The 15,704-nt window shown below is 40.5% G+C and overlaps 1 protein-coding gene across 2 annotated transcripts in view; it reads right to left on the bottom strand.

Annotated features, from left to right (window-relative positions):
* Positions 1-15,704, bottom strand: part of PHF11 (PHD finger protein 11) — a 589,089-nt gene that overhangs the window by 148,869 nt on the left and 424,516 nt on the right. For both annotated transcript variants that reach the window (XM_053708365.1, XM_053708366.1), the window contains 2 exons: positions 14,491-14,528; positions 1,456-1,519 (listed from right to left, as the gene is read on the bottom strand). In XM_053708365.1, coding sequence (XP_053564340.1) covers positions 1,456-1,519; positions 14,491-14,528 — 102 coding nt within the window. The remainder of the gene's footprint in view (positions 1-1,455; positions 1,520-14,490; positions 14,529-15,704) is intronic.

The raw sequence follows: 15,704 nt of genomic DNA, 5'->3' as shown, positions 1-15,704 counted from the left end.
GGAGACATCTTCAGCCACTGCTTCAGTGGTAGTATAGAAACATCCAATTGTAAAATACTTCTCTTTGTGGTATTTATTAGGGTCACTTCTTAGGGATGTCCCAAAAGAAATAAGTGCCTGTGGAGGATCACCTTCTGCACTTTGCATGGATCTGCTTTTAATTCCTGGAGGCATAACAGCCAACAACTCAGTAACAGCAGAGTAGATATATTCTTTAAACTTGGAGGAACGTTCCTTAGAACCCCCTGAACCATGGTTGGCTGCAGACCCCTCAACACTCTGATTTAAAGGCAGCACTGCTAGACCCTGTCTAGTGTTGGACAAAGACTCAGCACATAAGGTACACAGTTGTGCAGGGGATTATCCAGAAACTTGAGTTGCACCAGTTTGATCTATAATGAATTATAGAAGAAACAGTAAGGACAGATGGTGAATATCTGAGACAGATAGGAGCACAGATGTAATATAAAAGCACACAACTGGTTAATCTCAGAAAGGCTTACAGTAATTGCTTACTGTCACTTTAAACGTTTAGGAGTGTTATTGAAATAGCTATTTTATTAAGGGCTTAAAATAATGAAATTTGTACCAGTGCTTTTAAGGCTGGGTGTCTAACTGACCATTCCCCCTGAAAGTTCCATCCCTGCATGTGTAGACGACTACAGTACTGAAGATCTGTTAAATTTAAACCAGTAAAAATAAAATGCCCCACACTATGTGAAATATGTGTACATGTTCATGCTATTAACCGGTGGGCTATGAAGTTGTACAGTACTTACCTATCAGCACCTTTTTCTACCGTACTTACTCCTAAGCACTCTGAGTAGAAAAAGGGTCTCAGATCAGTTAAAAGGACACTGAACCCATTTTTTTAATTTTGTGATTCATATACAGCATGCAATTTTAAGCAACTTTCTCATTTACTCCTATTATCAATTTTTCTTCGTTCTCTTGTTATCTTTATTTGAAAAAGAAGACATCTAAGCTAAGGAGCCAGCCAATTTGTGGTTCAGGACCATGGACAGCACTTGTTTATTGGTGCTGTCCAATCAGCAAGGACAACCCAGGCTGTTCACCAAAAATGGGCTGGCATCTAAACTTACATTCTTGCTTTTCAATTAAAAATACAAAGAGAATGAAGAAAATTTGATAATAGGAGTAAATTAGAAAGTCACTTAAAATTGCATGCTCTATCTGAATCACAAAAGAAAAAATTTGGGTTCAGTGTCCCTTTAAACAATCCATCTCAACAAAGTGAAGATCAGTACTTCAGATGTTATCTCACTCTATTGTGCAAAAATATGGCATTAAAGCTCTGTAATGTAGGGGTATTTTAGCCTCCTCCTAGTGAACTGGAGTTTAATCCAACATGATGTCTTGTGGACTCTTACCATTTTATGAAAGACATATATTTCAGAATAATTTTATATTCTATAATACATTTAGGTAAATTACCTTCGCTCCTTACGGATATATCTTGAGATGGACCATCTTCTTCAGATGAAATCTGGATAAGATGCTAAAATGGTTTAAGGTTTAAATGAGATTTAATCAGATGTAATCACATATTAATACTGTTAATAAACTGTGTATTCATTTACATATATTGTAATTAACTCCCATTACATTTCACTTGAACAGTATTGAAGATCAAAGGAGAAAACTTAATTGTTTAGATTAAATTACAAATGAAACGTTTCTATCCTATTTCTAACCTAAAGGAACATGAAACTTGTTTTTTTTCTTTCATGATTCAGAAAGAGCATACAATTTTAAAGAGCTTTCCATTTTACGTCTATTATCAAATGTGCTTCTCTCGTGAATACTTAGTTGAATGAGCAGCAATACACTACCAGGAGTTAGATGAGAACATCAGGTAAGCCAATGACAAGAGGCATATAATGTGTAGTCACCAATCACCAGCTAGCTCCCAACAGTGAATTTCCGTTCCTGAGCATACCTAGATATGATTTTCAACAAAAGGTAAGAAGAGAACAAAGTATATTAAAAAATAGAAGTAAATTGGAAAAATGATATACTCTGTCTGAATCATGAAGGCTTAATTAGGGGTAGAATCTCCGGACAAGCCTCAAACGCCCTCTATCAGACCCATCTTTGTGTCTCTGAGTTACCTTCTATCTATCGAGATGTTCCTTAACAAAACAGACATGCTATTATTTTACCCATACAAACATTTGTATTAAAATTTTTTCAAGTATGTCTCCTAAATTGTTGTCGTAATGATATTTTTCCACTTTGCAAGAGAATCTTGTTGAGATAACATGTATTGGGCACCTTATACAGCTATAGATGTTAATGGAATGAATGCCCTAGGTGATGTAATGCTCAATGAAATTATAACATTTTGCCTTCACAGAGCGGCCTCTTTAAACTGCTTAACGCTGTTAGGACGGCATGGAAGTCTTAACTTTTTTGGCATCCTGCATCCTTCTCATTTTACCTAATGGGAAATCAGACTGGTGGCGTGCCTAGCATCGTAAGCAGTCCCTCATGATCCAATCCCAACCTTGAAATCACGTGATTGGTTCGACAATTGCGTGATTTCATTTTTCAAGCAAGTGTTCACATCAGAAAGACATTTGCCCCGGGCATTAGGGGATAAAAAAGTGTCTATGAAGCTGGGCCATCATGGGCAAGATTAAGAGTGGTGCGCTAACAGTTACGTGCAAGAGATAAGAGGTTTATCGGGGCTGTTTAAGTGCATTAAGTGTAATGCTCATATTACAAATTTAAAGTAAACACAGACGCTTGAGCGCAATTGAAGTTAATGTATGTTGGGATAGCGTGTTCTCTGAGCTCTGGTTAACTGTTTTGCAAAACACTATCTAATAAAAATTATTAAAAAAATATTGCACAAAAAACATATGAGGTCACAGGTGTTTTATATGTGTATATATGTATACACGTATAAACACATAAATACATACATTTATATATATATATATATATATATATATATATAAAAGCATAAGGAAGCGCACTCCAAAGGGCTTGTACTAACTATTCACCTTTATTGTGAACGTTTTCGAGCCTATGCGGCTCGTCCTCAGACAGGCAAGATATGAACAGTTTGCACTTACCACCACCGTCACTAAATACCCATCCTACAACTACGTCACACTCTACACGTTAGACACACCCCCAGTGGGGAGGTGTCGGCCGTGTCAATGCGGCAAAGAAATAGGAACCCCAGTGACACAAAACATAACAATAAAAACAAATCCACTGTAAAAGACAGATACAAAGCAGGACATGGCACACGGCAATACAAATATAAAGCGGCAAGTAACCTGCCGTAATCGCGTCACCATGGTGACATTGTAACAAATACATCCATTGGATAATGCCCTCAAGCCAATCAGAGTATAGTATAACGAGATCAGTTACTGACAGGAGTGCCGTAAATAACAAAGGAAAATAAGTAATATTCCTATGTGTGATCGTTTTGCTGGGAGAGCTCAGAGTTGGATAGTGGGTTGAAATTCAACCTGAAAACACCATAAACACAGGAAAATTCTGTAAGCTCACACAGCTGGCGGTCACCATAGAAACCACCAAACACAGGCGGTGATGAATAACATTGGAGGCTAATAGGAGAGAAAACAATGTAACGGAGAAGAAATGTAACAGAGAAAAACTGTAAATAGGGAGATGCTGGTCACACAGCTAATATCCAAACATCAGTGTGTGTGGGCTCAAACAGTCAAATTAAAGAGGACAAAACTCGTCCTTGACGTAATTCGCACAAAACAAACAGTTTGAACACACACATGACTGACGGAATGGAGAAGAATGTACCACCAAGTGATGTAACTAGGAGTACCATTAAGAGACTAGCAAAAAGAAGGATAAACAGAGCCGTAAAACTTAGGCAGAATCACAAATAAACAGTGAAAAATAAAGAATAGTTGATATGAAAAGTAAGCCATTAGGGGGAGTCAGAGATTAAACATGCGAGAAAAAAGTGACATTATGGCAACCTAACAGAAAAAAGCCAGCAAAAGGAAAGAACCATATACAATGGATGGTGACTCTCAGTAGGCATGATAAATAAATAAATTAATTATGGCTCTCTATAAGGCATATCGGTGTATCTAAAGAAACACCTGCCAATCAAGAAATGCATTAAGTCCTTTTGGGGTAACAGTTTCCAGCTTGTACATCCAACGTGACTCCCTCTGTAGTAGTAATCTGTTGCGATCACCTCCTCTACTCAGTGGTGGAATGTGATCTATTATGGTATATTTCAGATGGGAGACCCTGTGCTGGCGATCCATGAAATGCTGTGTTACCGGCTGTTCAGATTCTCCTTGTTTGAGGGCAGTCCAAATAGCGGAGCGGTGATTTGCCATCTGAGTTCTCAAATCATCAGAGGTTTTGCCCACATAGTAGAGACCACAGGGGCAGTGTAACAAGTACACAATGTAGGTCGTGGTACATGTAAGGCGGTGCTTGTGTCTGTATATCTGGCGTCTGTGTGGGTGTGTGAAAGAAGACCCCGTAATCAACCCATTACAGGTTACGCAACCCAGACAGCGGAAGACTCCTATTTTCTTATTTGTCTCAAGCCAAGTCGACTGGCGATAGCAATCCACTGGGTCTGTTTTGATCAGAAAATCACGCAGGGATCTTGATCTGCGGAACCCCAATCATGGAGTAGACATATGTGTAAATGGCAGAGATTTATCAGACTTCAAGATGTTCCAGTGATTCTGAAATACCCCTGTGATTGCCTTCTTGTCTCCCGTGTATGTAGTGACAAAGGTCATCCGTTGTTCCATCCTTTCTTTATGTGGTGCTGAGGTCAGATCTAAAGTAGATCGCTGTGTGGATATTAACTCTTCGGGGTATTCCCTCATTTTAAATCTAGATGACATCTCATCCAATTGTTGGATTTTGTTCACCTCCTCTGTGTTGTTCCTAACAACCCGAAGTAGTTGGGACTTAGGTAGTGATCTTTTTGTTGCTGGAGGATGGCAGCTGGTATAGTGTAACAGAGAGTTCCTATCCGTGTTCTTCCGGAACAGAGTAGAGTGTATTCTGTTCTGTTTCTTATATAGACGTACATCAAGGAAATCCACTTGTGTCTTATCGAACTGGATCTTAAACTGTAAGGCAGGATTAGCCATATTAAGTTGTTCGAACCATTCTTCCAGCTGCTTCTCTGTCCCAGACCAGAACAGGAGCAGGTCATCAATGTATCTTCTAAAGAAAAGGATTTTGTCATGTTTGAAGAGATCTGTTCCCAATTCCTCGAACCATGCCATAAATAAATTGGCGTAAGATGGGGCCACGTTCGACCCCATCGCCGTCCCCATTAGTTGTAAGAAAAACTTCTGCTCAAACCTGAAGTAATTCGTGGTGAGGCAAATCTGCAATAGGTAGAGTAGGACTTCAGATGGAGGCCCTTTGTATGGGGTTCTTGATAGATGGAATTCAACTGCCTTTAAACCCTCTGTATGTGGGATCACAGTGTAAAGGCTTGTGACACAAGCAAGACATTCTCATCCAAGGGACCCCAGTCCCTAAGTATGCTCAACAGAGTAGAAGAATCCTTGAGGTATGAAGGCATATGTTGAACCAGGGGCTGTAGGAAAGAATCTACAAAAATCGCCAAAGGCTGTTGTAAAGAACCTATAGCCGAGACTATGGGTCTTCCTGGCGGCTTGTCCAGCCTTTTGTGTATCTTGGGAAGCGTGTAGAACGCCGGTGTCCTAGGGAATTCAGTGTTTAGGAATTCATAGGTGCCTTTATCCAAAAATCCTTCCCGATATGCCAGGGCAGTATATTGGTCAATTTCTTTCTTATATATCATAGTTGGATCATAGCTCAATAGTTTATAGGTCTTATCATCCATTAATTGTGAGCGTACTTCCTCCCTGTAGTCCCTATAGTTCAAAAGAACAATGGCACCACCTTTATCAGCCTCACGTACCAGGATTGATTTATTTGAGATGTGTTCTTAAAGTATTCCATTCTTCACGTGAGAAGTTGTTAAAAGTGTCTGAACAGTGCTGGCATATAGAGTCATTCAGATCATCCAGTGCCAGCCTACAGAATGTATTTATGCTTGCGTTAGTAAACTGTGGGGTATAGACTGACTTCTTACGAAATTGTTGTGGTGTAGAACTAATATCAGCAAATTTCTCTTTAAGGGATAGCTGTCTCTGGAACTTCTTCACGTCAATTAGAAGATCAAAAGGATCTGTTCTGCAAGTAGGTATAAAAGTTAAGCCCTTGTTAAGGATCCGATTCCATCAGGTGGTGGTCACTCAAATTCACCACAATATTCTCAGGGGTCATTTCTGTGGCATCGGGGGCGGTTTTGCTCTTGTATCCACCTCGCCTTGTTTTGATCCTCTTCCTACCGAGGTTTTTGAACGTGTCAAAACACCGGTATGTTGTTGTGCAGATGGTGCTGAGCCACTCTGAGTTTCTCCATCTGATCCTGAACCTGATGCTGAGCTCTCTACAGTGACTAGGTTCCTGGGTTTCTGGTAGCGTGTGCGTCTCTGACGATTCTGATGAATTCTTTGGCGTTCCTGTGTTGAGAGCTGCCATAGATAGACCCGGTTATCCCTATAGTCTCCAATGACCGCCTCAAGCTTTTTATTTTTGAAATCTATCAAATCCGATTCGTAGCGGTCGACCTTGTCTTGCAATTTTTTCATCCAATCCTCACTTGAATCTGCCTGTAATCTAGGTAGGTTAGTGGTTTCGTAAGTAGCAATTTCCGTTGTAATTAGGGCAAGGAGCCTCCCCACTTCTTGGATCACTAAGAGAAGTAAATCAAGTGAGCATTTGTTCTCAATAGCGCACCAGCGCTCACAGAAGGCAGGGTTGTTCCTTCCTATTGTGGGTACATTCTTAACACGAAATCCCCGTGGAATGTACCCCCTCCTATGGTATTCGGAGAGGTAGGTACCATGTAACCTCAAATCCTTCTCCTTTTGTTTTAATTTGAGTAAGTGAGTAAAGATGAAAGAGGGTCTATCCAGGGTGGGCCATGAGACCAATCTGTCAAAGCGGATCAGATCTGCATCCACTTGTGTAAATTGAAAAACGGCTGCTCCAGGTATGGGAGCACTAATAGCATCTCCCTCCTTGTGATCTGTATCCTGTATTGTGGTCATATCATACAGTGGACAAAAAGAGACTGAAACAGGGTAGTCCGTGGAGGGTATGCAATAGCGTAAAAGTTTGTTCGGTGCAACAAAAGATTTTGTTATAAATATAAGGAGACAAAGTGCACTCCTAACTTACATTTCTTCTCCGTTACATTGTTTTCTCTACTATTAGCCTCCAATGTTATTCATCACCGCCTGTGTTTGGTGGTTTCTATGGTGACCGCCAGCTGTGTGAGCTCACAGAATTTTCCTGTGTTTATGGTGTTTTCGGGTTGAATTTCAACCCACTATCCAACTCTGAGCTCTCCCAGCAAAACGATCACACATAGGAATATTACTTATTTTCCTTTATTATTTACGGCACTCCTGTCAGTGTAAGTTTTGACAACTGATCTCGTTATACTATACTCTGATTGGCTTGAGGGCATTATCCAATGGATGTATTTCTTACAATGTCACCATGGTGACGCGATTACGGCAGGTTACTTGCCACTTTATATTTGAATTGCCGTGTGCCATGTCCTGCTTTGTATCTGTCTTTTACAGTGGATTTGTTTTTATCGTTATGTTTTGTGTCACTGGGGTTCCTATTTCTTCGCCGCATTGACACGGCCGACACCTCCCCACCAGGGGTGTGTCTAACGTGTAGAGTGTGACGTAGTTGTAGGATGGGTATTTAGTCACGGTGGTGGTAAGTGCAAACTGTTCATATCTTGCCTGTCTGAGGACGAGCCGCATAGGCTCGAAAACGTTCACAATAAAGGTGAATATTTAGTACAAGCCCTTTGGAGTGTGCTTCCTTCTGCTTTTATTTGATACCTTGTTTGCTGCACCCAAGGCCTGGTTCTGCAAGTTAGGAGGCACTTTGTCTCTCTCTCTCTCTCTCTCTCTCTCTCTCTCTCTCTCTCTCTCTCTCTCTCTCTATATATATATATATATATATATATATATATATATATATATGGACTATTCTCAGTATATGCACTCTCACTATCACTCCACAACTGCCAGGGTGCTCTCAGGGAGTATGCAGTGTCAAAAAATTCAAAGCACTCACTGGTCTTCTGCCATCCAATCAAATATTTATTTGTGTAATGTTTTGGGACCTGTAGCGTCCCTTCTTCTGAAAATCAAATGGTGCAAGTGAGCAAACTTATAAAGGCCTACCAAACCCTCCCCTTATTGAGCCTCCAATCAAAGGAGACCGTGTGCAAAACCTAAAGACTAAACCATCATAAAGTTTAGAAAAATACAAACATGACAACGTGTAAAACACTTTTCCTGTGTAAATTCTATAGTGTGACAAATAACACCGTAACTATCACTCTATGTGTATATAAATAAAAATCTAAAATATATACATATGTATTGGTACTGCTCAAAATTTATCATGTTTGTGATCCAGATATCCGAACTCACACCCCTTGAGAAAATGGGATCATCCACATCCTACTGTTCACGGCAAAAAACGCCCATCACTTCTCATTGGTTTTAACAGTAAACAAAACAATGCTGCTGTCAACACAGTTCACAACTTGCAAAAGGTAATCGCAGCTATTGATCGGATCAAAAAAGATATATAATTAACACCAAACCCTGTGCAGTGGATTCACATAGCCTTGATAACACTAACCGATTAATGTCCTAAGACACTATACCAGATCGTAATACTCTCTTTGTCGTTTAAGCCATACTGATCAAGCCCTTTAGTCGTGATTGGCTATCTATAACACACTCATATTCCTGAACACAAAAACAAGAGACGCCCCTATGATCCTATCGGTTTTTTACCACTTACTATGGGTTTTTTACTGTGATGTGACATATGGTTTTCGCCTGCATCTGGCTGTTATTATAGGTATGTGTGGATGGTAAACTGACCAGGTTGTGTCTAACTTTCTTATCTTGTCTGTTGCCGGGTGAGCGGAGTGCCTGTGAGGTGAGACATTTGGATCAGACTTATGTTTTCTTGACGTACAGGAACCCGGTTGCTTTCAGCAATTTATATTGTGTGAATGGATAATCTGTAGATGGGATGCTCGAGTAGGTTGTAACAGGTATGGAGTATTGACTATATGTACCGGAGATGGGTATTAACTGTTATAAAATTTATGATGATGACTAATACTGCAGAATTTTTTGGTGTACACTGGGCTATCGATAGCGCTATCAGTACGGGTTCACTTTGTGTTTTTATGAGTACCTAGGATGGGCACTTATTGTGCCACAACTCTTGATGACTATGTGTAAAGTGACGGATATGTGCGCATATTGGGCTACTAACAGTACTCGCTCTGTCATTGCGGGTTTACCTATTATAGCAAAAGGGGCGTTATCATTTGGTTTGTTAGAACAGAAGGTGTGACATTGGTAGCCAATCACGCTTGAAGGGCGTGATAAGCATAACGCTGTGGTCGGGAATAAGGGAATATTACGATCTGGCGAAATGTCCTTATTGGCTTATGTTTTATTTTATTTTTTTATTTATGTATCGATTATGGGTTATACTGCGGCTTATTCTTGCGCTGATTGATTTACCCCCACATTGCCGGTGTCATTGCGGATCCACCGATAGGATCATAGGGGCGTCTCTTGTTTTTGTGTTCAGGAATATGAGGTGTGTTATAGATAGCCAATCACGACTAAAGGGCATGATCAGTATGGCTTAAACGACAAAGAGAGTATTACGATCTGGTATAGTGTCTTAGGACATTAATCGGTTAGTGTTATCAAGGCTATGTGAATCCACTGCACAGGTGTTAATTATATATCTTTTTTGATCCGATCAATAGCCGTGATTACCTTTTGTAAGTTGTGAACTGTGTTGACAGCAGCATTGTTTTGTTTACTGTTAAAACCAATGAGAAGTGAGGGGCGTTTTTTGCTGTGAACAGTAGGATGTGGATGATCCCATTTTCTCAAGGGGTGTGAGTTCGGATATCTGGATCACAAAAATGATAAATTTTGAGCAGTACCAATACATATGTATATATTTTAGATTTTTATTTATATACACATAGAGTGATAGTTACGGTGTTATTTGTCACACTATAGAATTTACACAGGAAAAGTGTTTTACACGTTGTCATGTTTGTATTTTTCTAAACTTTATGATGGTTTAGTCTTTAGGTTTTGCACACGGTCTCCTTTGATTGGAGGCTCAATAAGGGGAGGGTTTGGTAGGCCTTTATAAGTTTGCTCACTTGCACCATTTGATTGTCAGAAGAAGGGACGCTACAGGTTCCGAAACGTTACACAAATAAATATTTGATTGGATGGCAGAAGACCAGTGAGTGCTTTGAATTTTTTGACACTATGTATATATATATATATATATATATATATATATATATATATATATACACAGTATATGCACACACAGTATTAAGCATTGGAGCCCTTTGCTGTCAAGAAGATGAAAGCATGAAGAAACATGAATTATGCTTACCAGATAATTTCCTTTCCATCTGTATGAGGAGAGTCCATGGCTTTATTCCTTACATGTGGGAATACAGAACCTGGCCACCAGGAGGAGGTAAAGACACCCCAGCCAAAGGCATAAATACCTCCCCCACTCCCCTCATCCCCCAGTCTTTCTGCCGAGGGAACACGGAACAGTAGGAGAAATATCAGGGTATAAATCGTGCCAGAAGAACAAACTAAATTTAGGTCCCCCCAATGGAGAAAACGGGCGGGAGCCGTGGTCTCTCCTCATACAGATGGAAAGGAAATTATCTGGTAAGCAATAATTTATGTTTTCCATCCTAATATGAGGAGAGTCCACGGCTTCATTCCTTACTTGTGGGAAACATATACCCAAGCTCGAGAGGAAACTGAATGAAAACAGGAGGGTAAAAAAGAGGCAGACCCTATTCTGAGGGCACCACAGCCTGCAAAACCTTTTTTCTAAAAGCGGCTTCAGCCGAAGCAAAAACGTCAAATTTGTAAAACTTTGAAAAAGTATGTAAGGAGGACCAGGTAGCCGCCCTACAAATCTGCTCCATAGAGGCTTCATTCTTGAAGGCCCAAGAAGAAGACATAGCTCTAGTTGAATTAGCCATAATCCTCTGTGGAGGCTTATGTCCCGGTGTTTCATATGCTAAGTGGATAATGCTCCTCAACCAAAAAGATAGGGAAGTGGAAGAAGCCTTTTGCCCCCTGTACTTCCCAGAATAGACAACAAACAATGCCGAAGTCTGTCTAAAATCCTTCGTAGTCTGAACATAGAATTTCAAGGCCCGAACCACATCCAAATTATGAAGTAATCGTTCCTTCGAGGAAGAAGGATAAGGACACAAGGAAGGAACCACGATCTCCTAATTGATGTTGCGATCAGACACCACCTTAGGGAGAACCCCAACCCAGTGCGAATAACAGCCTTATCAGCATGAAAAAATAGGTAAGGAGGCTCAAATAGCAAGGCTGCCATCTCAGAGACTCTGCGAGCCAAAGCAATAGCCAGTAGAAAAAGAACCTTCCAAGATAGTAACTTAATGTTAACTGAATGCATGGGCTCAAACGGAGCCCTCTGCAAAACCTTAAGAACTAAATTTAAACTCCAAGGAGGAGCGGAATGTCTAAACACAGGCCTGATTCTAGACAGAGCCTGAATAAAAGACTGAATATCAGGAAGCTCAGCGAACCTCTTGTGTAATAACACAGAAAGAGCAAATATCTGTCCCTTTAAGGAACTAGCGGCCAGTCCCTTCTCCAAACCATCTTGGAGAAAAAAAAGAATCCTGGACACCTTGACCTTATGCCAGGGGAATCCACGTTCTTCACACCAGAATAAGTAGGTCCTCCACACCTTATGATAGATGCGACGGGTGACCGGCTTTCTAGCTTGAATGAGAGCATCAATCACTCTCTCAGAAAACCCTCTCTTGGCTAGGACTAAGCGTTCAATCTCCATGGCAGTCAGCCTCAGAGAATCTAGATTTTGATGACCATGTTCCAGCAGATCTCTGCGACAAGGTAACCTCTATGGAGGAGATGATGACATCCCCACCAGGTCCGCAAACCACATCCTCCGTGGCCACGATGGAGGAATTAGAATACTCAAGGCTTGCTCCTGCTTGATGCAGGCCACTACCCAAGGTAGAAGTGGTAATGGTGGAAATATGTAAACTAGGTTGAACCCCCAGGGCACTGCTAAGGCATCTATCAGGTCTGCCTGGGGATCCCTGGACCACGACCTCTATTTGGGTAGCTTGGTATTGAGTCTGGACGCCATGAGATCTATCTCCAGAGTCCCCCATATGTTGCAAATCTCTGCAAACACCTCGGGATGGAGAGACGATTCCCCCGGATGAAACGATTGTCTGCTGAGAAAGTCCGCTTCCTAGTTGTCCACAACCGGAATGTGGATAGCTGACAGCGAGCAGTGGTGGACCTCCACCCAGTCCAGGATCCGAGATACTTCCCTCATGGCTAGGGAGCTTCTCGTTCCCCCCTGATGGTTGATGTAAGCCACCGAGGTAATGTTGTCCGATTGAAATCTGATAAACTGGGATGAACCCAGAAGGGGCCAAGCCTTCAGAGTGTTAAAGATCGCTTGAAGTTCCAGAATGTTGATTGGGAGAAGAGATTCCGCTTGAGTCCACCGGCCCTGTGCCTTCCTGGCACCTCAAACAACTCCCCATCCTGATAGACTTGCGTCCATAGTCACAATCTCCCAGGATGGTCTCAAGAAGGATGTCCCCTGGGACAGGCGATCTGGACAGAACCACCAAGAGAGCGATTCTCTCAACCGGTTGTCCAGAGAAATTTGTTGGGATAGAGCCGAGTGATCTCCATTCCATTGCCTCAGCATGCACAACTGAAGAGGTCTGAGATAGAACCTGGCAAATGGAATGATATCTATGCTGGACACCATGAGCCCAATCACCTCCATACACCGGCCATAGATGGCCTTAAGGAGGTCTTGAGGGAAAGACAACTGGAAATAATTTTGTAACGTCTCTGGTCTGTAAGGAATATCTTCATGGATATGGAATCTATTATCGTGCCCAGGAATTCCACTCTGGTACTGGGAACCAGAGAACTCTTTCCTAAGTTTATCTTCTATCCATGAGATTGAAGAAGAAGTGGAAGAGCTCTGGAATGGTCTTCTGCCACCCGGCAGGATGGAGCCTGGACCAGAATGTTGTCCAAATAAGGCACTACTGCAATACCTCTGGATCTCGCCACCGGAAGCAGAGCCCCCAGAACCTTCGTAAAAACTCTTGGAGCAGTAGCCAGACCAAAAGGAAGAGCTACAAACGGGAAGACTGTGACGAAAGGCAAAGAATGACTGGGGAATGAGGGGAGTGGGGAGGTATTTAAGCCTTTGGCTGGGGTGTCTTTGCCTCCTCCTGGTGGCCAGATTTTGTATTCCCACAAGTAAGGAATGAAGCTGTGGACTCTCCTTATATTAAGATGGAAAGCATATTTATGCAATATTCATATTCAATAAAGTGTTATACTGTGCAGTTACTGGAAATATTTCACATTCCAATGTTCTGCATATAGCATAATATGTTCTATGTACTTATAATTAGGTATTCCTATATATATATATATATATATATATATATATATATATACACATATATATATATTTATACCTATATATGATCATGCAAAACACAGGAATGGACCCCACTCTCAGACTGGACCGGGTACACATACTAAGCTACTGTAAACTCCACAGCCCTGAACACTGACAGACAGCTGTACAGTTCCCAGCAACCCAGGCAGTTAACCCCTGAGCTGCCTAGGTGACAGGCCCATAGGGAAACTTACAGGTTTTCTGTGTGTTGTATATATAATCATGTATATATATATATAGGTATAGATATATATTGTACTGGAATACCATCAGATATATTTAGAAATATGTATTTATGAATAAAAATGTGAAGAAAATTGGAATGTGAAATATTCATATTTCATATCGGGTTAGAGCACTTGAGAATATTTGATCATGTTAGCTCACCAGCGAAAATGTTTTACTTTCAACTTGTAATACAAGTGCTACCCAAAGCTTGCAAAAAGCTTACTTCTAGCGGAGTTAACACGTAATCAGGAGCGTTAAATACCGCTCCAATAGTAATCTGTCCCTATATACTTTGAATTCCCCTATTTTGAGTATTTAGTATAATGTCTATTAAATAGTATAAAAGGAAAGGGTGAGAAAAAAAGGTGTGTATTAAGAAATATAGGCAGATACACGTGTAATTCAGATTTTTTTATATTGATGAATGAATATTCAAAGGTAATGAAGATTTTTTTCCACTACCACTATAAGTAAAATGGAAAAACATTAAGAAAAAATATTATGTTCCTATAATTTTATACCTACCACTGGTAGCAAACATTCACTTTCTTCTATGTGATGTTCTGAAATAGAATACAAAAAAATTATATTTAATGCTTCAAATGATTATATTTACTGTAACAATTCACACTCACACACATACACCTGTATAAGGTATACGAAATCAAGTGACTCTTCAACTTTTTTTACTTTATCAAATTGATCAACAGACTACAAACAACATATTTGAGATTATAGACATTGTTCATACTGTTTATCATTGGATGAGTAGACTAAACTCCTGAACCTGAGATCGTAAATAGGAGTTTAACAGGTGCACAAAACAGTTGCCTGAATTAGGGCCAGATTACAAGTGAAGTGTCTTGTGCTAACTCCGCTAGAAATAAGCTTTTTGCGCGCATTGGGTAGGCTCCTATTACAAGTTCAATGTAAACTGTTTTCGCACAAGCTCTAACACGATGCGCGCAAAGAGCCGATGTGGGGGCTGGCAGCTCAAGGGTTAATAGTTTACTTAGATATTTTGCGATATGGGAGGCGGGTGTTAATAGTTTAGATACACACTTTGCGATATGGGAGGCTGGTGTTAATAGTTTATTTAGATACTTTGCGATATGGGAGGCTGGTGTTAATAGTTTATTTAGATACTTAGCGATATGGGAGGCTGGTGTTAATAGTTTATATACACACTTTGCGATATGGGAGGCTGGTGTTAATAGTTTATTTAGATACTTTGCGATATGGGAGGCTGGTGTTAATAGTTTATTTAGATACTTTGCGATATGGGAGGTTGGTGTTAATAGTTTATATACACTCTTTGTGATGTGGGGGGCTGGCGGTTTAGGGATTAATAGTTCATTTAGATACTTTGTGATGCAGGAGGCTGGCAGTTTAAGAGTAAATAGTTTATTAAGGTAGTTTGCGTTGTGGGGATGGCGGTTTAGGGGTTAATAGTTTATTTAGGTAGTTGCGATTTTGGGGGATTGCAGTTTAGGGGTTTATTGTATTATTTAGTGTTTGAGATGTGGGGGTGGCGGTTTATGGGGTTCATTTTATTATTTATGAGTGTAAGTGTACTTTGTAATGTATTTTTGTTGTGTTTTGTGCAACTTTTTATTTTCCTAATTGGGCCCTTTATGTCTACAACACTTGCATCATCCCCAATAACTGTTTCATGTGTCTATTGTGGACATATACTGTAGCTGACAAGGTCAGAAGGTCAGTGCAGTCTGATTAGATGT

The sequence above is a fragment of the Bombina bombina genome, chromosome 3 (genome assembly GCF_027579735.1).
Source record: "Bombina bombina isolate aBomBom1 chromosome 3, aBomBom1.pri, whole genome shotgun sequence".
NCBI classification, from domain to species: Eukaryota; Metazoa; Chordata; class Amphibia; order Anura; family Bombinatoridae; genus Bombina; species Bombina bombina.
The sequence above is the reverse complement of the archived record's forward strand: the minus strand, read 5'-3'. Positions and strand labels throughout refer to the sequence as shown.